Source organism: Pelophylax lessonae (genome assembly GCF_965119305.1).
Source record: "Pelophylax lessonae genome assembly, chromosome: 3".
In the NCBI taxonomy this organism is placed as follows: Eukaryota; Metazoa; Chordata; class Amphibia; order Anura; family Ranidae; genus Pelophylax; species Pelophylax lessonae.
Window position 1 is genome coordinate 546,892,348 of NC_138770.1, and position 27,101 is coordinate 546,919,448.

The following is a 27,101-nucleotide window of genomic DNA, read 5'->3' on the forward strand; positions in this document are numbered from 1 at the left end:
AATTAGATCATTGCAGGGAATAAGGTAAGGCTCTAGAACAGGATACAGAATTACAAAATCTTTAAAGAATGCATGGAAAATAATTGGAAGAGAAGTTGCTCAATCTTTATAAAGGTTAAATAGTGAATGGTAAAATAATCAAGACACAGTGATGTGTTGAAATGAAATTAAATATTTCAAAATTGTTTTCATAAAAAGTTTCTGAAGCACATATCTTTAAGATTGGCGCATGGCCCAAATCTACTAAACAGCCTCTTTTGATCCTCCACTCAGTGAACGTATTATTCAGTTCACATAAACTCATAAACTCATCTTAATAATTCCTAACCATTACATGTTCCATCTGGGTCTAAAAAAAAGTCTAAAAAGTCTAAATTTGCTATTACATACATAGCAAGAAATATTTCTGACAAGACAGCATGTGCAAATGACCTATAGTACATAACTGTGTATAACCAGTTCATATATGGCTAGAGATGGTACAGAAAACTTAATAAAGACAACAGTTTTTACTTTGTATAATGCTGCAGAAGAATAAACCTCAGTCAAGGCCCCCTTTTTGTATGTACCAGGATGTTCAGTAATGCTTTTGGTTGAAAATTAGTGCTTCACTCTGTAAAATACTGACCGTTATCTTTATTGTACTTCTTTACCAACTTCAGCCATATATATATACTAGTTATATACATATAATACTAGATATACTGTATGTACATCTGTAATCTGCACTAGATGTGTTTTCCAAAAATTCTATAGGTGTACTTGTGAGAGGATTATTGTGTTTTATTGTGTTTGGTGAACTCATTTTTAAGAATGATAGAGGACTGTTCTCAATCATTTTTAGCCTTTCATTCATGTTGAGATTGTATAACTATAGCAGCAACAAGACTATCCCACTTATAGTGGAAAGTGGCTGCCGGAGGTAGTAGAAGACTGGAACCTGTGTATAAGTTTTACATCATTACAGATCGTAGCAGGCAGGACTCAAAGAAGTTTGCAAAAACCCTTGGTTAATTTTAAATCACAGGAATTTTTTCAATCTTTTTTTCCTTATCAAACATGGAGCTTATTGGGTAACTTTTGCTGTTGCTAAATTTGTGGCCAGGAACAGTAGTAGCAGGGTGCCAGAATATTTAGATAATTATTTTTTTTAGTAAGGACAGATGGTCAAAATCTGATTGATCTTGTGTCTCTCCAATTTTTTTTTTGTCAATGTGCTTACTGCTCACAGCTGTTCTAAGCTCCATTCACACTCAATACAGCATAAATAGAGTCACACGGCATTTAACAAAAACATACCGCATGACCCAACTTTCACCCTGAAGTGCTGAAAGATCTAACATAAACGTTGGCGAACACTGCAGCACAAGTGTAACAGATAAATTGGAGCAAAACCAGCTTCACTTTAACCTCTCCAATCCACACTAAACAGCCTTAATATTTTACCAAGGCTGCAGTTGAATTAGTAGATCATGTGTTGTATTGACACCAAATGCATCAAGACTTAATAACAGTCAATATTTTTCCATCTTAAGTGCCAAAATTAGGAGTATTCACATCGTACATAAATTACTCATTTCACTGCAGCCTGGGACACTTACTCTTTTTTTGTGCCAACAAGAGCAGTCTGCATTCTTTTTGCATTAAGAAAGTATACAACGTGGCAAGGCTAGTGAAAAAGCATCTGGTTGCTTTAGTAACTGAGTGGAAATACTAGAAAATTATACAGTTTTAAAATGATTCCATGATTTCCAGATTACACCCTCCATAACATTTCAGATCAATGTGAATGTTTTATGATTTATTACGGAAGAAGATGTGGGGCACAATGTCCTACTCCTAACCTGCAAAGCTGTGAAATCCAGCTACAGAGAAGGTCCATTACATTTGCTGTACCCTGTGACCACTGTCAACTTTCTGTAAGGACAATGAGCTATGTGGTAAGACAAGAATGTCATCTCAAGAAGGTACTTCCCAGAAAAGGCAGAAAGCAATTTTACAAGGTACCATCTGATTTTTCAGTATATTAACCCCTCCAGTACTTGATATCAGCTAGTTTCCTACTGTATCGACATTTGCCTGTAGCAATTTTATAGGTTACCATCTGGTTACTCAGTACACTGATGCCTCCGGTCCCCAATATCAGCTAATTTCACACTGCACCCACAATTGCCTGCATTAGAGCATAGGCACAGGCATGTTCATTATTTAGTATAATGTAGTACTCCATACTGATGTGCTACTTTAAGTTTTAGCACCACAAGGCCATATGGTCTATATTGTTGTGTGCTTCTGGAGTCTGATTTCTATTTTATGTGTCATTGTTTCACTCCTCTAAAGGATTCTAAAAAGTAAACATCCTGAAACCATATTCCTAATTTCTCCTTTTTCTTCAGTTGACCATAGTCCATGTGTCCCAGAAATCCTACAAACCATATTATGTTGCTAAAACAGTCTAGAGAAATGCCCATGTGGACAAATTGAGGTAGCAGACCAACGTGGGGAAACATATTTAAATAGGTTACCCAAGGTTTATCTGTTTTTTTTTTTTGTGTGTGTATTTGTAGTCCTAGAAATATTTTAGTCTTACAAAAAATTGTATAGGTATGACCCAAATGTACCCTCCAAATTTCACCTCCCTCTCCCTTTTCTAAAGCATGTCCCAGCATTTTTTTTTCTTGTTCTTGTAAAAACAAACAGTTTTTATTACTACCTGTGACATCACCTGGCTTGTAAAATTCTTTCAGGGGCAATTGATAGAAGGTGAATTTCTATTGTCCTAGGCAAAACCCGAAAATTTGGGGGTCAAGGTTGAAATTTTTTTTGCTGGAACAGAAATCAATGTGTGAAATCGGTCTGAGAGGGGCAGGGCTAAGTAGAGGTCTATAGCCCAGCAACACTGCTTGGCATTTCTGTGCAGTGGGTGCAAGATTGTCAGTCAACAGCAATAAGTTAGGAGTTCTGAAAGACTAGCAGGTAGTTTTCTATACTTGCAGAATCTTTAAAGGAATAAAACAAAGTAATGCCCATGCATTGCAAAGGTGTCCTGCATATATATATTATTTTGTTACTAGACATATACTTTAAATGGGTCAGCTGTTTTAGTGAACACAGCAGCTATAGTTTTCAAGTAAACTTTATTCCATCTGCTCAAGTGTGCTTCTGAAAATTCCTACAATTCTACTGAAACTCTGTATCAGGATGCACCAGAGAACATTTTTAACATTTCTGCAGACATAAACTTTGCCAGTAGACAGGATTGAACTTCCTGTAACCTGTTTCTACTATTAGATTTTTATTGTGTAAAGCAGGTGACTGTGATGACATATTATCAATCTCCAGAGATGAAAATTTGATCACATCTGAGAAAACAAGCACATTCAAGGATTAGCCTGAAAGGCCCAGAACAGACAGCAAGGCCAAGGAGAATGTGGAAAAATAATAAATGATGAAACGCCTTACATATCTAATAATTTCTTCAAATCCCTCTCCACATATTTTACCAAATGTGTTTTCTGTGTTGCTGTGAGTGTACCATTTATAACCCCTTTGACAACAAGTTTAGTTCCTAAGCCAATACTCAGACAGATGTCTTACAAAGCTATTCCAACCACACACAGATATATAGTTCCCAAAATCAAACATCAAGAAGTATGAATTTATTATACCTTACATAAGTAACAAGAACTCAATTGGTTCCAAAATAAAATAATTATTTTCTTTTGTATTCAACCAGTATGGCATAACCAAATTCATGATGTAAAATGTAAAGCAATGACCTTATTTATTTATAAAATTATCTGGAAATCAGAAATGCTTGTGTTCAGTATCACAGCCATACATAATAAGCCAAACTGCAAAACTGGAAAGCTGGAAAAGGACATTGGGCTAAATATCTTTATGAAAACTAACAGTTCTTTGTGATTTTGGTTTCCAGTAATCATAAGTGAGTTTCTTCAAGTGGTTCAGCTTTTATTGTTTTGGTGTTTTTATTATAATGCATGTGCATCGCTGATTTGAAAACGCATTTTACAGCTATTGTGTGCTCCCATTTCCTTATCTGTTGATGGGAACACACGTTCAGAAATTTTTAATAATAAAACTACACAATCTACCTGGTCTTGAGGTATTATACTACACATTATATTTACAGAAAAAGAGAACTATAATTTAAACATCATGTGATCTGTAGGTGATATTAGGGCGAAATAAAGGCAGGATTAGTGCTCTCCATTTGGTGCCCTGTAAATAACTTATAGGTCTGCTTGCACACTAATGACCACTAGGGATGATCGAACGGTTCGGGTCGACCATCGGTTCGACCCGAACATTGACTGTTCGAGGTTCGGCCGAATTTAGAACTTTTTGCTGAAAAAGTTTGGAATTCGGCAACCAGAACGGACCAAAATGCAATGGGACAGGAACTGGGCTTTAAAAGCCCGTGATTGAACCAGAACCATTAGTAAAAGCCAATTGAGGGGGCAGGAGAATGCTAGGAATGTGATTGGAGTGACTAGGGGGTCCAGAGGCCAATCATTAGTGAATACGCTACCCAGTATATAAGATAGCCCCCGCCAAATTCCTAGCATTGTAATACAGGGACATGGAAGAGAGTGGAAGCAGTTCTGTTAATTTTGCTTCAAAAGTGTCATTTAGCATTTGTGTGAGGAAAAGGATATCTAGTGTAGTTAGGGTGCTATTTTCCACTTTAGTTAGATGCAAAAATGTAGTTTCTGTAGGAAAAGTGTTAAGTGCCAGGGTGACCGTAATGTAGTGTAGGGTGAACTGACACTGACTGCTATGGCAGGGTGACCAAACCCTTCCATATCAGGGTGACTGCTATAGATAAAGCATCGTTTCTCTTAGGTCACTTTCAGAGCAGCGATATGGCTTCTCGCCTGTCAGCCTGCTTTTTGGCTGCAGGCGTTTATAGGGATTTTTTTAGGACAAGTTTGGAGTCAGGCATGACATCTAAACTTGTGTATTGGGGTATATATATACACACACATGTCTGTATATATACACCTGCACATATATAGGTGTGAAAGGAGCACAAAACTATACTTGCGCTAATTAAATAATTAACACCAATATGTCTCCGCTCCTATCACACCTATATATGTGTATGTGTAAAATACATATAAGTGTGTGTGTATATATATACCCCTATACAGAAGTTCAGATGTTTTGCATGCCTCCAAAGAACCCAAAAAAATGCCCAAAAAAACGCCAGCGCCAAAAAAAAAAACGCCCAGGTGTGTTTTTGCAGCAGGCGTTTTTTTGGGCATTTTTGGGGGGTCTTTGGAGGCAGCTAAAACATCTGAACTTCTGTATAGGGGTATATATACACACACACTTATATGTATTTTACACTTACACATATATAGGTGTGATAGGAGGGGAGCCATATTGGTGTTAATTATTTCATTAGCGCAAGTATAGTGTTCTGCTACTTTCACACCTATATATGTGTATGGGTATATATACATATAAGTGTGTGTATAAATATATATATATATACCCCTATACAGAAGTTCAGATGTTTTGCCTGCCTCCAAAAAAATGCCCAAAAATACGCCTGCGCCAAAAAAAAACGCCCAGGTGTGTTATTGCAGGGTTTTTTTGGGGCATTTTTTTGGGTTCTTTGGAGGCAGGCATGACATCTCAACTTCTGTATAGCGGTATATATACACACACTTATATGTATATATATACCCATACACATATATAGGTGTGAAAGTAACAGAACACTATACTTGCGCTAATGAAATAATTAACACCAATATGGCTCCGCTCCTATCACACCTATATATGTGTTAGTGTAAAATACATATAAGTGTGTGTGTATATATACCCCTATACAAAAGTTCAGATGTTTTGCATGCCTCCAAAGACCCCAAAAAATGCCCAAAAAAATGCCTGCGCCAAAAAAAAACAACGCCCAGGTGTGTTATTGCAGGGGGTTTTTTTGGGCATTTTCTGGGGTCTTTGGAGGCATGCAAAACATCTGAACTTCTGTATAGGGGTATATATACACACACACTTATATGTATTTTAGACTTACACATATATAGGTGTGATAGGAGCGGAGCCATATTGGTGTTAATTATTTCATTAGCGCAAGTATAGTGTTCTGTTACTTTCACACCTATATATGTGTATGGGTATATATACATATAAGTGTGTGTGTATATATACCCCTATACAGAAGTTCAGATGTCATGCCTGCCTCCAAAGAACCCCAAAAAATGCCCAAAAAAACCCCCCTGCAATAACACACCTGGGCGTTTATTTTTTTGGGAGCAGGCGTTTTTTTGGGCATTTTTTTGGAGGCAAGCAAAACATCTGAACTTCTGTATAGGGGTATATACACACACACACTTATATGTATATATACCCATACACATATATAGGTGTGAAAGTAGCAGAACACTATACTTGTGCTAATGAAATAATTAACACCAATATGGCTTCACTCCTATCACACCTATATATGTGTAAGTGTAAAATACACATAAGTGTGTGTGTATATATACCCCTATACAGAAGTTCAGATGTTTTGCCTGCCTCCAAAGAACCCAAATAAATGCCCAAAAAAACGCCTGCTGCAAAAACACACCTGGGCGTTTTTTTTTTGGCGCAGGCGTTTTTTTTGGGCATTTTTTTGGGTTCTTTGAAGGCAGGCAAAACATCTGAACTTCTGTATAGGGGTATATATACACACATACTTATATGTATTTTACACATACACATATATAGGTGTGATAGGAGCGTAACCATATTGGTGTTAATTATTTCATTAGCGCAAGTATAGTGTTCTGCTACTTTCACACCTATATATGTGTATGGGTATATATACATATAAGTGTGTGTGTATATATACCCCTACACAGAAGTTCTGATGTTATGCCTGCCTCCAATAACCCCCAAAAAATGCCCAAAAAAACACTTGCTACAAAACCGGCAAGGTGTGAAAATAACGAAGCCATATCCCTGTTCTATAAGTGACATAATACAAACAATCTTTTTTGTTTATGGTTCTGGACATGCTACAGAGCTGAAACTTCACAGGTACAATTTTTAGACCCCCCAGACACTAAATCCAAAGTCAAAATAAAAAAATCTCTCTTTTTTTTTCCAATAATTGGCTCTCTATCAAAAATGACAATTTTTAAGAACTTTTTTTTGTGTGATTAATAGTCCCTGGGGCATGACCCAGAACCCTAGGCACTTTTTAGGGGCATTTATTGGGTTTTAGGGCTTCAAAATTGTGTTTTTTGATTACTGAAGTTCAGGTCCCATTGATTTCAATGGGGTTCTGAAATCCGGGCCGAACTTTTGGGAAGTTCGGGTGTTCTGGTCGAACCGAACTTTTCAAAAGTTCGATCATCCCTAATGACCACACTTTATTAATTGCAATATGATATGGGCTTTTTGTTAGCTAGTCTACTTTCACACACTTTACAAATCATTTTATGTGGTATATGGGGAATAAGATGTTGACTTTTTTAATACATTCTACGTATATTTAGCTTTTCAGGGGGTGAGGAGTGGGCATAAGCACATAAGGTAGGTATGAGAAAGGCATAGAAAACATGTGATGGTATTATGAAGTGCTGTCTGACATTAGAGCCAAATCATAGCGTACATGCCAAGATACGATCTGTCAGCTTGTAATATAACACATGATGAGAGTATTGATCTAAAAAGTGGACATCTTCTGATTGATAACTTACACTATCTGTCATTATTTAGTGGAGGGAAAGATATGGATCCTGTGTAAGTCTGTAAGCATTACTTACATCCTCAAAAGGGGGAGAAAGATTTGAAGTGTGGTAAACCTCCAAAAAGGAGTAGGTAGTTCCTATTAGTAATATGCAGTGGGAAGGGTAGAAGGGACAGAATCAAGAAAGGTGGGGTTAGGCAAAAGGGGGCAAGCAGGGGGATCAGATTGAGTGAAAGGGTTAAGTTGGTACTTCTAAAAGACATTGTGTAGTAAGAGCTTGGTTATAGTCAGGAGAAAACAAAAAGTCAATATAAAAGAACCAGGTCTTTCAAAATGTTTCTTCCTCAAGATACTGGAAGCTATTAGGTCCTCCATAATTTTGATTTCATGCACTTTGGAGATCCACATACCCACAGTTGGTAGAGGCAGTGACTTCTACATTATGGGTCTACGGGATATGGCTTTGTTTATCAAGTGTATGAGGAAAGAGCACTGATGGGATCAGGGTCAAATGACAAAGGAGTGCACCCGGGTTGCTGTAAAGGTCTACTCTGTCAATGACTTGAGAATGGGGCATTCCCAAAACAAGTGAAGGAGCATACTAATGTTTTGAAATCAGAGACAACGCAAGACAGAGCTTTATCTAATTTATTTAATTTTGAGTAGTAAGGCTGGTATATAAAGCAAGGATTTTCATAACCAGCTTCTTGTATCTTACTTGCCAACTAAGCTTTATGCGCATGGAGAAAAATTTGTTCTCTTTGCTCTGGGGTCCAAAAGATATTTAGGTCCCTGTCCCGGTGGACACAGTGGGTGAGAAACCGCACTGCTGCACATCCCCTAGGAGGACACGCACCTGGAGGACATCATATGATGTCCACTCAAGATGCCAGTACTCTCCCCCCCCCCCCCCCCGGCTGTAATTTTACAATAGACCAAGCAGGGAATGGTTAAACACAGGAAATTTTATCATGATGTTACATTCTCTACAGTTCAAATACAGATATGATCCTGTATTGCAACTTCCAGAAATTTTGGCATAGGGGAAGGAGGAATATATTCATCAGATCTGACCACTCTATTGTAAATTGTCCTACTTTCCTATATGATGGCAATGGGATTAAACAAAACTGAGGTACATTTGATTAATTGTACTTAAGAATAGGCCAATGTCTATTTACTATACCATAAATTTGGGACGCGAAAGGATGGTTTTGCTTTTAAAAAAGGTAACTGTGATGCAGAGATCTAGATTGTATAGCGTTATTTTCTTCTCTCTTCAGCAAATGCCCAGGAAAAATCTTCTGTGTCAACTTTGCTTAAATCTATCCAAATAGATTTACCTAATTCCTGGTTCACTAGCTATATGGGATACTCTAATAAATTGACTTCTAGGGATGGATCTAAAATACATTAGAAGGATAAAAACTATTTAAATGTAATAGCTAATTATGATTGGGGTTTGGCATCCAAGTCACTGAAAAATAATTCCAATATCAATATCCAAGAATGGAATAGACTCAGTACTCTTTGTGATAAAAAATTTTAACCCAGGAATCATACAATTCAAATATAAACAAAATACGTCAACACATTATTGATAAAATGATATCAGCATACACATTCCAACTTAAACATATCCATATATGTGTTTGCATATGGGAGGCTACATGTGAATCCATCACCATGCCCCTAAGCTGCTGTTCTTTAAAAAGAAAAATTATTCTCCAATACAATATTTGTGTTGTAGTGTTTACCTGTGATGCAAATAATATACAATAGCAAGCTCCAATACCCATCAAATGTGGAATAGTTATATATAAGCTGGAGACATCCAGGTGATAATGAGTATGGAGTCAGGAGGCACCATAATATCTATTCAGTTCAAAATATCATTAGTGCCAAACATATATGACACTATACGCTCAACCAGGGAAATTCAGTGGATTTTTGGGAATTTTAGGGAGAAGTCACAGAATGTTTCTGCATCAGAAATGTTTTTGTGCTGGTAGGTTAATTGGATCTTGTCTAAACTGGCCTTAGTATGTGTATGCATGAATGTGATTTAGGGATCTTAGATTGTAAGCTTCTTCAAGGCAGGAACTGATGTGAATATGCAATGTATACTATGTAAAGCACTACATAAATTGTTGTTGCTATATAAATACCTGTAATAAAAAATAAAATACCTGTATTAATTAGGTAAATAAAGGATTAGGCTTCTGTCCTAAGGATAAAATGAATATCTTGCCACTGAAACAAGATAATGTATACTTTTCTGGGAGCTTTTCAGAGAGCTTGGAAAATCAGATCATATCTTTTTTCGAACTGTATAGAATATAACATGATGGAAATGTCCTCACCCACATAGAGAACATATTAAGATACAAGGTTAATATACTTGTTGATCTTTGTTTGTTGGTTACATCATCAAGTGTCCATCTATACTCCTCTATGTGGGTGAAATTGCACAAAAAGTGATGAACGGAATTTCCAGACACAAGTACTTTAATAGGAATAAGTTAATAAAGTCACTGTTTACACTTCTTGGACTATGGTGACACTATATCAATACTTACATATCCGGTTATGAATGGTATTCCCAGGAATAGGAGGGCTGATGATTGGGAACTACAGTTGAGAAACAGAGAGATGCAGTGGCTCCAACATTGGGATACCATGTACCCTCAGGGACTGAATTCTGATCCAGATTTACATTTGTTTTTATGAGTCTGAGTAAATAAAATTAAATGGATAGTGATAGTTTTATATAATTGATTGTGAAATATGAATGTCTGTTTTTTTGTCCGTTCTCTCTTTTTTCTTTTAATATGATGGGTAGTGTGTATTCTCATTCGGTTTGGGAATGTTCACCTTTTGCTGTTATCTTTCTCTTTGTAACTATTAGTATGTTATTCACTTGTATAAATTGATTTCATTTATACAGTTATGGTTCCATATATTAGGGGAAAAAAATTGGCCTTCAAGAAATATAAATCAGAGGGCACTGTATTGGCTTTCGAGCAATACAAGGAGGCAAATAAGAAAAGTAAACACGAAATCAAAATCGCTAAAATCAACTTTGAGAGACAAATAGCGGAGGATAGTAAAAAAAAACCCAAAGAAATTCTTTAAATATATCAATAGCAAAAAAACTAGGGCAGAGCATATTGCACACATAATTAGCGATGATGGGGGGATGGTTACAGAGGACACTGAAAAAGCAACCGTGCTGAATGCTTTTTTCTCGTCAGTCTTTACACAGGAAACGGAGGGGTACACTGACCATGACTGTATGGTTAGTAGTAATACACAGGATTTGCCACTATGGCTAACAGAGGGTGAAATCAGGGAAAGGCTGGATAAACTTAACACAAACAAATCACCAGGCCCGGATGGCGTACATCCGAGAGTACTCAAGGAACTCAGTAAGGTTATATCCAGACCACTGTTCCTGATCTTTGCTGACAGTATTAGGACAGGAGATGTACCAGGGGATTGGAAGAAAGCTAACGTGATTCCGATATTCAAAAAGGGCCAGAGGCATATCCCGGGAAATTATAGGCCTGTCAGTTTGACATCAATAGTATGTAAACTTCTGGAGGGGATGATAAGGGACTATATCGTAGAGTTTGCTAAAGACAACAACATCATCAGCAGTAATCAGCACGGGTTTACAAATGGGCGTTCTTGTCAAACCAATCTCTTAGCATTCTACGAGGAGGTAAGCTGTGAGCTAGATAGGGGGAGACCAGTGGATGTGGTGTACTTGGATTTCGCTAAGGCGTTTGATACAGTTCCCCACAAGCGCTTAATTTATAAAATAAGGTCTGCAGGTATCGACAGCAGAGTTTGCTCTTGGATACGGAATTGGCTTAAAGGGCGTGTCCAAAGGGTGGTAATAAACAGCGCATACTCAGACTGGTCTGAGGTTGTAAGCGGGGTGCCCCAGGGCTCAGTCCTAGGACCAACCTTGTTCAATTTATTCATAAACAGCATTGAGGACGGGATCAGTAGTGCGTTATCAGTTTTTGCAGATGACACAAAATTGGCCAGGGCAATAACTGCACAGCATGAAGCAGATATCCTACAGAATGACCTGGACAAAATTACAGAGTGGGCAACGACATGGCAAATGAGGTTTAACGTGGAGAAGTGTAAGGTTTTGCACTTGGGGACTAAAAACATAAAAACACAATACACGTTAGGAGGGGAACCCTTGGGGGAATCAAAAATGGAGAAGGATCTGGGAGTCTTGGTTGATGATAGATTAGGCAACAGCATGCAATGTCAAGCGGCAGCTGCCAAAGCCAGCAGAATATTAGCATGCATAAAGAAAGGGATGTATTCCAGAGATAAGACTATAATCCTTCCACTTTATAAAACTCTGGTCCGACCGCATCTGGAGTATTCTGTCCAGTTCTGGTCGCCAGTAGGGTTGAGCGAACACCTAGATGTCCGTGTTCGACGGGTTCGGCCCAACTTTAAAAAAAAGTCCGGGTCCGTGTCCCGGACTTTTACCGAACTTTTCCCGGACACCGAACCCCATTGAAGTCAATGGGGACCCGAACTTTAAGGCACTAAAATGGCTCTAAAACACCAAAGGAAAGGGCTAGAGTGCTGCAAATGGCAGCAAAACGTAATTAAGAGCATGGCAAGTGCTCTGCAAACAAATGTGGATAGGGAAATAACTTAAAACAACAAAAAAAAACAGAAAAATAAAACAATGTTCTTCTTCATCTCTGAAGGACGAGGCCCATATGGAGTAGGAGGGAGGTTGAGGTGGTGGTGGATGTGGCGGTGACTAGACATATGCCGGTTTTCGGTAATTCGATATATCGCGGTATTGCATAGCCACGGTATTGTTATTGTGGCATTTTTAAAATACCGAGTTTCTCTGTCAAGTCTGCCTGACTTGTGAATTGATACATTTCAGTGAGCTGGATGACTCATTCACTCACTCAGCTAACACCTTTCAGCATTAAGTCTCCTAACTATAAACAAAAATGATTACATTTGTATCTTTTCCTTCCCTCTGCCAGGGAGAAAGGAAGTTTAACCTCTTAAAGACTGGATCTTTTTCTGACACTTGCTGCTTGCAAGTTAAAATCAGTTTTTTTTTTGCTAGAAAAGTACTTAGAACCCCCAAACATTTTATATATTTTTTTAGCAGAGACCCTACAGAATAAAATGGCGATTGTTGTAATATTTTATGTCACACTGTATTTGCGCAGCAGTCTTTCAAACGCAATGATTAGACTTTAATGAATAAAAAAAAAAAAAAAAACGTAACAGTAAAGTTATCCCAATTTTTTTTTTTTTGTTACACAGAGAATCGTGAGAGAATCGTGATCTTTATTCCAAGCTAAAAAATCGTGATTCTCATTTTGGCCAGAATCGTGCAGCTCTAATAAATATATATATACACACACACACGCCTAGCAGCCCACATTACATTATTAAATCAATGGGCTGCTATGCCTGTGCAAATGTGAACCACCAACCCGCATACATGTGAACCAGGCCTAAAGCAATAGTAAAGTAATTTATAAACAACACCTCCTTCAGGTTTAACCACTTCTTGACCACAAGGATTTGCCCTCTTAATGACCAGGCCATCGGATCGGAGCCGAGCGCCAGAACCAGTTATCACCAGTTAGGCCAGACACTGCTTGATGACCTATTTTAGGCCTGGTTCACAGAGTCTGTACTGACTGACTATATAATAATGTGCATAAGTGAACCAAAGCCCCTAAATTCAGCAATGAAATTGAAGTGAGGTGGAAATTTAATAATTTAAATTTAATAATAGAATACCGTGATAATACCGTATACCGTGGCAAAACCTTAATCAATTAATCGCAGCATGAAAATCTGATACCGTCACAAGCCTAGCGGTGACATAGGCGTGCGCACAGGGTGTGCTGGGTGTGCCTGGGCACACCCTAATCACCTAGGGCACATAGCATTGCCAGTGAGGAGATGGGAAAGATCTCCCTGGGACCTGCTCTGCTCTATTTCTCCTTGCCTACAGGTACATGGCCCCGATACATTACTCTCCCTGCTGGCAAACACATGCATGTGTATTTCAACTTTGGGGTGCACACCTTAATGCAATAGGCTGCGCACACCTATGGGCGGTGTAGGTGGAAGCGGCGGTGGAGGAGGACCAGGGCCGGATTAACAGCATCATGGGCTTGGTGCTGAGGATTTTGAAGGGCCTTAAGGGCCGTGCCTTGCCATGCACCCAGAGGAGGAAGGGTGCAGCCATGCATGCCTAATTCAACATGGGATGCTGTCTCTGAAGCCCATAAACACATCCATGCATCGCCAACTGTCCCTCCTTGTCCGGCCTTCACGCTGTGTGGGGAGGTTCTGAGGGTGCTGCCTGGGGAAGCGAGCATAGAAGCCAGACTTCTGTGTTTACAAGTGACAGAAGAGCGGTAACAGTGAATATGGCCAACCCGGGGCCTATATAAAAGGTAGGGGCCTGGAGCTGCAGCTCCAATAGCCCCTACATTAATCTGGCCCTGAGGAGGAGGACGAGGTAGCCAACACTGCTTCTTTTCAAAAATTTTAAATGAGGGTACACCCCAAAAGAGTGAGAAAGAGCAAAAATGGAACAATGGGTGGGTAAGGTCGGTATCCATTGCTATTCTGCATAAGGTACGGAAAAGTCCCGTGGGATCCATGCCTGGTTCATTTTAATGAACGTGAGCTTGTCCACATTGTCTCTGGACAGGCGGCTGCGCTTGTCTGTTATAACGCCCCCAGCCGTGCTAAATACCCGTTCAGATAATACACTGGCTGCAGGGCACGCCAGCACCTCCAAGGCGTAAAGGGCAAGCTCAAGCCATGTGCCCAATTTGGAGACCCAGAAGTTGAAGGGGGCAGACCCGTCATTCACTACATGTAGGCGTGTGCACACATACTGCTCCACCATGTTGGTAAAATGCTGCCTCCTGCTAAGACGTTCCATCTGAGCTGCTGGTGCTGCTGTTTGTTGTGGCGTGCTGACAAAGCTTTTCCACATTTCGGCCATGCTAACCCTGCCTTCTGAGGTGCTGGCGGTGCCCTGGTTGCGTTGGCGACCTCCTCCTCCTCCTCCTCTGCCTTGTGCTTCCACTGTGGCCCCGCTGTCAGATGGGAATGCCAGCAGCATGGCGTCTACCAGCGTGCGCTTGTACTCGCGCATCTTGCGATCGCGCTCCAGTGAGTGAATTAAGGACGGTACGTTGTCCTTGTAACGGGGATCCAGCAGCGTGGCCACCCAGTAATCAGCACAAGTTAGAATGTGGGCAACTCGGCGGTCGTTGTGGAGACACTGCAGCATGTAATCGCTCATGTGTGCCAGGCTGCCCAGAGGCAACGAAAGGCTGTCCTCTGTGGGAGGTGTATCGTCCGTGTCCTCTGTATCCCCCCAGCCACGCACCAGTGATGGCCATGAGCTGGCCTGGGTGCCACCCTGCTGTGAACATGGTTCCATCTCCTCCTCCAGCTCCTCCTCCTCCTCATCCTCCTCATCCTCCAGAACTGTGCCCCTGCTGGACAATTGCGTCCCTGGCGTTTGCGTGTGCAGGAACCCACCCTCGGAGCCCCTTGCGAATGACTGCCCTGAAAGCCTTGGAAATGTTACCTCTTCATCCTCCTCCTCCTCCTCATCCTGTGCCACATCCTCTTCCATCATCGCCCGAATTGTTTTTTCAAGGAGGCATAGAAGTGGGATAGTTAAGCTGAGAACGGCGTCATTGCCACTGGCCATGTTGGTGGAGTACTCAAAACAGCGCAACAAGGCACACAGGTCTCGCATGGAGGCCCAGTTAAATTAAATAGCGGAATAGAAAATATGATCCAAAAAAAGTGTATGTATATCACACGTACACAACCACACTGGGCCCCAATTACTATTGTTTGTACCCCTAAAAGGCTAGATGAGGAGTAGGGGGAGTATGGAACAGGCAGCACCCTCAAACCTTCAGAAGTATGAGATGAACCCCAACAACTTGGAAAGGTGGATCTCTCTCACACGTACCGACACAGACTATCCCGCAATTCAATTGATCCTCAAAGGTTTTTATTGAATAGCGGAATAGGAAATATGATCAAAAAAAGTGTATGTATCTCGCACGTACACAACCACACTAGGCCCCAATTACTATTGTTTGTACCCCTAAAAGGCTAGATGAGGAGTAGGGGGAGTATGGAACAGGCAGCACCCTCAAACCTTCAGAAGTATGAGATGAACCCCAACAACTTGGAAAGGTGGATCTCTCTCACACGTACCGACACAGACTATCCCCCAATTTAACTGATCCCCAAAGGTTTTTGATTAAATAGCGGAATAGAAAATATGATCCAAAAAAAGTGTATGTATATCACACGTACACAACCACACTAGGCCCCAATTACTATTGTTTGTACCCCTAAAAGGCTAGATGAGGAGTAGGGGGGGTATGGAACAGGCAGCACCCTCAAACCTTCAGAAGTATGAGATGAACCCCAACAACTTGGAAAGGTGGATCTCTCTCACACGTACCGACACAGACTATCCCCCAATTTAACTGATCCCCAAAGGTTTTTGATTAAATAGCGGAATAGAAAATATGATCCCAAAAAAGTGTATGTATATCACACGTACACAACCACACTGGGCCCCAATTACTATTGTTTGTACCCCTAAAAGGCTAGATGAGGAGTAGGGGGAGTATGGAACAGGCAGCACCCTCAAACCTTCAGAAGTATGAGATGAACCCCAACAACTTGGAAAGGTGGATCTCTCTCACACGTACCGACACAGACTATCCCCCAATTTAACTGATCCCCAAAGGTTTTTGATTAAATAGCGGAATAGAAAATATGATCCAAAAAAAGTGTATGTATATCACACGTACACAACCACACTAGGCCCCAATTACTATTGTTTGTACCCCTAAAAGGCTAGATGAGGAGTAGGGGGAGTATGGAACAGGCAGCACCCTCAAACCTTCAGAAGTATGAGATGAACCCCAACAACTTGGAAAGGTGGATCTCTCTCACACGTACCGACACAGACTATCCCGCAATTCAATTGATCCTCAAAGGTTTTTATTGAATAGCGGAATAGGAAATATGATCAAAAAAAGTGTATGTATCTCGCACGTACACAACCACACTAGGCCCCAATTACTATTGTTTGTACCCCTAAAAGGCTAGATGAGGAGTAGGGGGGGTATGGAACAGGCAGCACCCTCAAACCTTCAGAAGTATGAGATGAACCCCAACAACTTGGAAAGGTGGATCTCTCTCACACGTACCGACACAGACTATCCCCCAATTTAACTGATCCCCAAAGGTTTTTGATTAAATAGCGGAATAGAAAATATGATCCCAAAAAAGTGTATGTATATCACACGTACACAACCACACTGGGCCCCAATTACTATTGTTTGTACCCCTAAAAGGCTAGATGAGGAGTAGGGGGAGTATGGAACAGGCAGCACCCTCAAACCTTCAGAAGTATGAGATGAACCCCAACAACTTGGAAAGGTGGATCTCTCTCACACGTACCAACACAGACTATCCCCCAATTTAACTGATCCCCAAAGGTTTTTGATTAAATAGCGGAATAGAAAATATGATCCAAAAAAAGTGTATGTATATCACACGTACACAACCACACTAGGCCCCAATTACTATTGTTTGTACCCCTAAAAGGCTAGATGAGGAGTAGGGGGAGTATGGAACAGGCAGCACCCTCAAACCTTCAGAAGTATGAGATGAACCCCAACAACTTGGAAAGGTGGATCTCTCTCACACGTACCGACACAGACTATCCCGCAATTCAATTGATCCTCAAAGGTTTTTATTGAATAGCGGAATAGGAAATATGATCAAAAAAAGTGTATGTATCTCGCACGTACACAACCACACTAGGCCCCAATTACTATTGTTTGTACCCCTAAAAGGCTAGATGAGGAGTAGGGGGGGTATGGAACAGGCAGCACCCTCAAACCTTCAGAAGTATGAGATGAACCCCAACAACTTGGAAAGGTGGATCTCTCTCACACGTACCGACACAGACTATCCCCCAATTTAACTGATCCCCAAAGGTTTTTGATTAAATAGCGGAATAGAAAATATGATCCCAAAAAAGTGTATGTATATCACACGTACACAACCACACTGGGCCCCAATTACTATTGTTTGTACCCCTAAAAGGCTAGATGAGGAGTAGGGGGGGTATGGAACAGGCAGCACCCTCAAACCTTCAGAAGTATGAGATGAACCCCAACAACTTGGAAAGGTGGATCTCTCTCACACGTACCGACACAGACTATCCCCCAATTTAACTGATCCCCAAAGGTTTTTGATTAAATAGCGGAATAGAAAATATGATCCCAAAAAAGTGTATGTATATCACACGTACACAACCACACTGGGCCCCAATTACTATTGTTTGTACCCCTAAAAGGCTAGATGAGGAGTAGGGGGAGTATGGAACAGGCAGCACCCTCAAACCTTCAGAAGTATGAGATGAACCCCAACAACTTGGAAAGGTGGATCTCTCTCACACGTACCAACACAGACTATCCCCCAATTTAACTGATCCCCAAAGGTTTTTGATTAAATAGCGGAATAGAAAATATGATCCAAAAAAAGTGTATGTATATCACACGTACACAACCACACTAGGCCCCAATTACTATTGTTTGTACCCCTAAAAGGCTAGATGAGGAGTAGGGGGAGTATGGAACAGGCAGCACCCTCAAACCTTCAGAAGTATGAGATGAACCCCAACAACTTGGAAAGGTGGATCTCTCTCACACGTACCGACACAGACTATCCCGCAATTCAATTGATCCTCAAAGGTTTTTATTGAATAGCGGAATAGGAAATATGATCAAAAAAAGTGTATGTATCTCGCACGTACACAACCACACTAGGCCCCAATTACTATTGTTTGTACCCCTAAAAGGCTAGATGAGGAGTAGGGGGGGTATGGAACAGGCAGCACCCTCAAACCTTCAGAAGTATGAGATGAACCCCAACAACTTGGAAAGGTGGATCTCTCTCACACGTACCGACACAGACTATCCCCCAATTTAACTGATCCCCAAAGGTTTTTGATTAAATAGCGGAATAGAAAATATGATCCCAAAAAAGTGTATGTATATCACACGTACACAACCACACTGGGCCCCAATTACTATTGTTTGTACCCCTAAAAGGCTAGATGAGGAGTAGGGGGAGTATGGAACAGGCAGCACCCTCAAACCTTCAGAAGTATGAGATGAACCCCAACAACTTGGAAAGGTGGATCTCTCTCACACGTACCGACACAGACTATCCCGCAATTCAATTGATCCTCAAAGGTTTTTATTGAATAGCGGAATAGGAAATATGATCAAAAAAAGTGTATGTATCTCGCACGTACACAACCACACTAGGCCCCAATTACTATTGTTTGTACCCCTAAAAGGCTAGATGAGGAGTAGGGGGGGTATGGAACAGGCAGCACCCTCAAACCTTCAGAAGTATGAGATGAACCCCAACAACTTGGAAAGGTGGATCTCTCTCACACGTACCGACACAGACTATCCCCCAATTTAACTGATCCCCAAAGGTTTTTGATTAAATAGCGGAATAGAAAATATGATCCCAAAAAAGTGTATGTATATCACACGTACACAACCACACTGGGCCCCAATTACTATTGTTTGTACCCCTAAAAGGCTAGATGAGGAGTAGGGGGAGTATGGAACAGGCAGCACCCTCAAACCTTCAGAAGTATGAGATGAACCCCAACAACTTGGAAAGGTGGATCTCTCTCACACGTACCAACACAGACTATCCCCCAATTTAACTGATCCCCAAAGGTTTTTGATTAAATAGCGGAATAGAAAATATGATCCAAAAAAAGTGTATGTATATCACACGTACACAACCACACTAGGCCCCAATTACTATTGTTTGTACCCCTAAAAGGCTAGGAGTAGGGGGAGTATGAAACAGGCAGCACCCTCAAACCTTCAGAAGTATGAGATGAACCCCAACAACTTGGAAAGGTGGATCTCTCTCACACGTACCAACACAGACTATCCCCCAATTTAACTGATCCCCAAAGGTTTTTGATTAAATAGCGGAATAGAAAATATGATCCCAAAAAAGTGTATGTATATCACACGTACACAACCACACTAGGCCCCAATTACTATTGTTTGTACCCCTAAAAGGCTAGGAGTAGGGGGAGTATGGAACAGGCAGCACCCTCAAACCTTCAGAAGTATGAGATGAACCCCAACAACTTGGAAAGGTGGATCTCTCTCACACGTACCAACACAGACTATCCCCCAATTTAACTGATCCCCAAAGGTTTTTGATTAAATAGCGGAATAGAAAATATGATCCCAAAAAAGTGTATGTATATCACACGTACACAACCACACTAGGCCCCAATTACTATTGTTTGTACCCCTAAAAGGCTAGGAGTAGGGGGAGTATGGAACAGGCAGCACCCTCAAACCTTCAGAAGTATGAGATGAACCCCAACAACTTGGAAAGGTGGATCTCTCTCACACGTACCAACACAGACTATCCCCCAATTTAACTGATCCCCAAAGGTTTTTGATTAAATAGCGGAATAGAAAATATGATCCCAAAAAAGTGTATGTATATCACACGTACACAACCACACTAGGCCCCAATTACTATTGTTTGTACCCCTAAAAGGCTAGGAGTAGGGGGAGTATGGAACAGGCAGCACCCTCAAACCTTCAGAAGTATGAGATGAACCCCAACAACTTGGAAAGGTGGATCTCTCTCACACGTACCAACACAGACTATCCCCCAATTTAACTGATCCCCAAAGGTTTTTGATTAAATAGCGGAATAGAAAATATGATCCCAAAAAAGTGTATGTATATCACACGTACACAACCACACTAGGCCCCAATTACTATTGTTTGTACCCCTAAAAGGCTAGGAGTAGGGGGAGTATGGAACAGGCAGCACCCTCAAACCTTCAGAAGTATGAGATGAACCCCAACAACTTGGAAAGGTGGATCTCTCTCACACGTACCAACACAGACTATCCCCCAATTTAACTGATCCCCAAAGGTTTTTGATTAAATAGCGGAATAGAAAATATGATCCCAAAAAAGTGTATGTATATCACACGTACACAACCACACTAGGCCCCAATTACTATTGTTTGTACCCCTAAAAGGCTAGGAGTAGGGGGAGTATGGAACAGGCAGCACCCTCAAACCTTCAGAAGTATGAGATGAACCCCAACAACTTGGAAAGGTGGATCTCTCTCACACGTACCAACACAGACTATCCCCCAATTTAACTGATCCCCAAAGGTTTTTGATTAAATAGCGGAATAGAAAATATGATCCCAAAAAAGTGTATGTATATCACACGTACACAACCACACTAGGCCCCAATTACTATTGTTTGTACCCCTAAAAGGCTAGGAGTAGGGGGAGTATGGAACAGGCAGCACCCTCAAACCTTCAGAAGTATGAGATGAACCCCAACAACTTGGAAAGGTGGATCTCTCTCACACGTACCAACACAGACTATCCCCCAATTTAACTGATCCCCAAAGGTTTTTGATTAAATAGCGGAATAGAAAATATGATCCCAAAAAAGTGTATGTATATCACACGTACACAACCACACTAGGCCCCAATTACTATTGTTTGTACCCCTAAAAGGCTAGGAGTAGGGGGGAGTATGGAACAGGCAGCACCCTCAAACCTTCAGAAGTATGAGATGAACCCCAACAACTTGGAAAGGTGGATCTCTCTCACACGTACCAACACAGACTATCCCCCAATTTAACTGATCCCCAAAGGTTTTTGATTAAATAGCGGAATAGAAAATATGATCCCAAAAAAGTGTATGTATATCACACGTACACAACCACACTAGGCCCCAATTACTATTGTTTGTACCCCTAAAAGGCTAGGAGTAGGGGGAGTATGGAACAGGCAGCACCCTCAAACCTTCAGAAGTATGAGATGAACCCCAACAACTTGGAAAGGTGGATCTCTCTCACACGTACCAACACAGACTATCCCCCAATTTAACTGATCCCCAAAGGTTTTTGATTAAATAGCGGAATAGAAAATATGATCCCAAAAAAGTGTATGTATATCACACGTACACAACCACACTAGGCCCCAATTACTATTGTTTGTACCCCTAAAAGGCTAGATGAGGAGTAGGGGGAGTATGGAACAGGCAGCACCCTCAAACCTTCAGAAGTATGAGATTGTGTTCACTGTACCCCACAAAGATTGAGTTCACTGCACCCCACAATGATTGTGTTCACTGCACCCCACAAAGATTGTGTTCACTGCACCTCACAAAGATTGTGTTCACTGTACCCCCCAAAGATTGTGTTCACTGCACCCCACAAAGATTCTGTTCACTGTACCCCACAAAGATTGTGTTCACTGCACCCCAAAAAGATTGTGTTCACTGCACCCCAAAAAGGATGTTGTTCACTGCACCCCAAAAAGGATGTTGTTCACTCCACCCCAAAAAGATTGTGTTCACTGCACCCCACAAAGATTGTGTTCACTGCACCCCAAAAAGATTGTGTTCACTGCACCCCAAAAATGATTTTGTTCACTGCACCCCAAAAAGGATTTTGTTCACTGCACCCCAAAAAGGATGTTGTTCACTCCACCCCAAAAAGATTGTGTTCACTGCACCCCAAAAAGATTGTGTTCACTGCACCCCACAAAGGATTTTGTTCACTGCACCCCAAAAAGATTGTGTTCACTGCACCCCAAAAAGGATGTTGTTCACTGCACCCCAAAAAGGATTTTGTTCACTGCACCCCAAAAAGATTGTGTTCACTGCACCCCACAAAGGATTTTGTTCACTGCACCCCACAAAGATTGTGTTCACTGCACACCAAAAAGGATTGTGTTCACTGCACCCCAAAAAGATTTTGTTCACTGCACCCCAAAAAGATTGTGTTCACTGCAGCCCAAAAAGATTGTGTTCACTGCAGCCCAAAAAGATTGTGTTCACTGCAGCCCAAAAAGATTGTGTTCACTGCAGCTCACACACAGAAAAATGGATGTGGATCACTGACACCTGCCTATCTCCAATCCCACACCACACAGCAATATCGATTGTAGTTTGTAGAACACAGTTTCCCTAAAATTCAGCAGACTCTGTCCCTAACAGGATTGAGAAGAGATCGTAGATCAGGATTGAGTGCAGACCCCACCCCCCACACAGCAATATCGATTGTAGTTTGTAGAAGACACTGACCCTATAATTCAGCAGACTCTATCCCTAAAATGCCTACAACTCGCCCTGCCTAAACACTCCGACCTGTCCCTCAATTCTATCCGGACACAAATGGTTTTTTCCTGCCTATCTTTCCCTAATCAGCAGCCAGCACGTTGATGTGTGCTCTGTCCCTGAATCTAAGCAGCATAATGACGCCGCTGCGGCTGCCTCGAACTTATAAAGACTTGGTCACATGCTTCAGACGGCCAATCACAGCTACTGAGACATTTGCAGGCATGGCTGGGATGGCTTAAGGCACACCAGTTAAACGATTGTTGATTGGCTGTTGAAAGCCCGCCATGAAAAGAGCGCCAAAGCATGCAAAACCCGGAAATAAAACGACCGAACACGGATTTTTACCCGAACATACAGTAAAGTGTCCGTGTCCGTGTTCGGGTACAAAAAATCCAATTATTCGGTACGAACACGAATAATACAGTCCGTGTTCGCTCAACACTAGTCGCCAGTCCTCAGGAGGGATGTGTTGGAGCTGGAGAGAGTCCAGAGAAGGGCAACTAAACTAATTAGGGGATTGGAGGACCTTGACTATGAAGAGCGTCTACAATCGCTCGATTTATTCTCCCTGGAGAAGAGACGTCTGAGGGGGGACATGATAGCAATTTATAAATATCTTAATGGGGATCCCAGCTTAGAAAAAAAGCTGTTCATTCGAAGGGATTGCATGAGGACTCGAGGGCATACAATGCGATTAGAGGAGAAGCGTTTTAACCACAGGCAACGTGGGGGGTTCTTTACTGTTAGGGCTACAAGATTGTGGAATTCTCTACCACAAGAGGTGGTTTCTGCGGGTAGTATGGTGGCTTTCAAAAGACTCTTAGACTTACATCTCAAGGATCAGAACATTCAGGGGTATGTGAGATGAGTACAGCCACACACACCTACACAGGTTGAACTGGATGGACTATTGTCTTTATTCAACCTCACCTACTATGTAACTATGTAACTATATATATGGTATAAATAACAACTGATCGTGATATGTTTTTTAGGCCCTAAATTAATTAGCTTTATTTTTAGTATTCATTTCGCATTTCCTTAAAACTTTATATTGAGTAATCATTTTGCACTTCTAAATATGTGCTATTTAGATTGCTTTCTATGAAAATAACAGCATCATACCTTGTGTTCGGTTTCAAGTTTTCAATGGGTAAATTTGTCCCTCCTGCTGTCCTTGTTGCCCACTTATTTTTCAAATAATCATCATAAGATGCACTGTAAACCAAATATCCTGCAAAATTAAAAATATATTATGAATGTTTTTGATTTTGCTAATTATAATGTATTGCTAATGCAACATATCTACAAAAACTGATGTTCAATATTAGACATTAACACTCTTGAAGAAAAGTTAGAGTTTGTTTTCATGATAGCAAGCAATGAAAATTGACTTAATCCAGCTCTATGTTTTTTGAGTGAAATGCAGAATAAATTATTACAATTGCAAGTATAGTGTGAATTGGTGGTCTTTGTGTTCCTAACAGTTTTCTGGGTATCAAGAAGTCCCTCCATTCCCATTCCCTCCCTTGTGGTATTCCCTTATGTCAATTTGGAAAAGATACCAAAGTTGTTTTCTGTTCACATCAACTCTATTGATGGTTTAATACTATGGTCTTTGTGTTAACTCTTTTATGTGATGACTTGAACATAGTCATATCTTCCCTAAATAACCACTTCCAATATGCCAATTGTTCAGAAAAGTAAAGGGAGGGATTTGTCAAAAGTGGGTATAGTATATCCAAAAATGGTCAGTTTTGTTGAGTTATTATATAAATTGGGACGGTTTCTGTGTGTCTTTTATTTTGAAAGGTTGAGAGTTATATCATAATTTAGCTTTACACATGAAAATAAATGAATCAAATGTTTTTTTAAAATGACTTTAAAATCACATATTTTCGTTAAAGAATATCTAAAAACTAAAAAAAAAAAAAAAAAATGTGATCTATTGCAATTTACTAGTCCTTAGATGTGGCTGCTGCATTCATTTTTTTTTTTCCAGACTAAGTCCATTTTTCACAAGTACAGAAAAAAACTGTTGATTCTACTGAAATTCCAGAGTCATTTAAACTTTGTGTGCAATGCACTGATACAGTACCTCAAACAATCAAATCAGTTTTCCCAACTATTTTGTGAGAATTGTAAAACACCTCTTCCTTATTTAATGGTGATGTGGAGAAGGGGGAGGTGTTTGCAGTCCAAATCAGGAAAGAAGCCTAGAATGACAATGCTGCTCCTCCATAGATACAATGCAGTAAATTGATTATTGTCACATTCTAGGACAGGTTGTATGTTATTAACAGGATCCATGGATAAAAAAAAAAAAAAAAGGAGGAAAAAACAAAACAAAACGAATACAGCCACTACATCTAAGGTTGGTAAGCTGGTAAGCTGCGAAATAAAAAAAAAAAACATTTTTTTTTTGGGGGGGGGTGTTAAATACACATTATTATGCTTACTTAAAAATGTTCTTATAGTGTATTATATTATGCTGGGCATAACTAGGTTATTTGCATGAAGATTATATGTTTTCCTCTGAAATTTAGTTTAAGGACATTTAAATACTGTCTGTGAATAACTGCACAAGTATCATTTTGAAAATAGCTTTTAAAATACTAGTAATGTAGTAAGAAAATAAAGGTATGTATAAGTGATAACACAATATCAACCAGGAAGCCTTTAACTGACTCCATAAAAAAATAAGGCATCTGGAAAATGTTTTGTAATGCTTTTCTTATGGTTTATAAATATTGTCTGTCCCTTTTAACAAAGTCCATATTGTGGATGACCTTCTGAACAGCACCCTATTCTTGTGATCTATAAAAGGTAACTTCTGATGCTTTCATATGTGTAAAACATGAATGAGAACCAGACAACCAGTGTGGTATACAGTAAAGAAATGCTGGAACAAAGAATTTCTATTTCATACTACCACATACTTTTATATACATATATAGTTAAAGTATTCTGCACTGGTTTGAAAGCAACACAAAAAATGTATTTTTTTTTTTTGTAAAACAGTGTAAAGAGTAGTAAAATGTATAAAGAGTAGTAGACAAACATTGGCCAAAGTTTGGAAGAAACCATTCATTTTGCTGAAGTGAAACAGAGACTAAGAATAAGAATAAGAAGCATAAGAAGCTTACCACCATACTTAACGACATCCACGCTAAATTTCTGAAGGTCTGGACCCTATGGGTGGACTACATTAATCGCTTGAATCTTGCCCATTCCCTCCTTTATTTGTAGCTGTCTGCTTTTACGGGGTTGGAAGTCCAGCCCAGCAGGAACCCTCCTCTCCCTTTCTCCTTCTCCCTCCCCTAGGACTCTCCTTTCTTTTCTATATATTCTCCTTTTCTTCTCTTCTCTATTTCCTCTTCTCCCGCCACCATTTGTTTTGTTTTTTTGTTTTTTTTTTTCCATTTCACATGCTTCATCTTGACTCAATCTAATAAACATCCTTTTTCTTCATTTTATTTAAACCCATTTTTGTGCAGAGGAGTTCCCATATGGGAACATGCTACCTGTTAAGTCTACCTTAATAATAGCATGTAAAATTATTTGGCATTGAGACAATGTCTTGTTTCTGTTTTGTACTTTATTCTTGTTGTTTTGTACATACCTTCTCATCCCGCGATGATACAGCAGGGGTTCGGCTGCAGCAAGGGAGGTATGCAGAGTCAGTGGCAGGGTGTAGATGGGCCGTAGATGTGAAGTATTCCCGGACAGTCACAGGAGCTCCTGGATCAAGCGGCCATCACACACGGCGGTTAACACGCCCCCCCCCCCCCCCCCGAGTGTGGAGGTATAATAATTGTTATACTTGGACCTTTTGTTTATATTTCTATGTACATGCATAGTAGTCTCATAGTCAGTCTTCCCCCTGAGGAAGACACGTGACCCTGTGTCGCCACACGTAGGGGAGGGGCCCGAACAGTTCTCTGCTGTATCCAGGAAATACAGGAGCAGCTTTTACAGATCTTCCACTTCTGCCTTGGTTACCATCACACACGCTGATTTTTAGTTTGGTGCACTGTAAGCACCTTTTAAATGTGAGTACCTG

At 40.4% G+C, this 27,101-nt stretch overlaps 1 protein-coding gene across 1 annotated transcript in view; it reads right to left on the reverse strand.

Moving 5' to 3' along the window:
* The window catches only part of FNDC1 (fibronectin type III domain containing 1), a 304,707-nt gene that overhangs the window by 33,132 nt on the left and 244,474 nt on the right, over positions 1-27,101 (reverse strand). Inside the window, exon 15 of the mRNA XM_082249137.1 lies at positions 24,164-24,272. Coding sequence (XP_082105263.1) covers positions 24,164-24,272 — 109 coding nt within the window. The remainder of the gene's footprint in view (positions 1-24,163; positions 24,273-27,101) is intronic.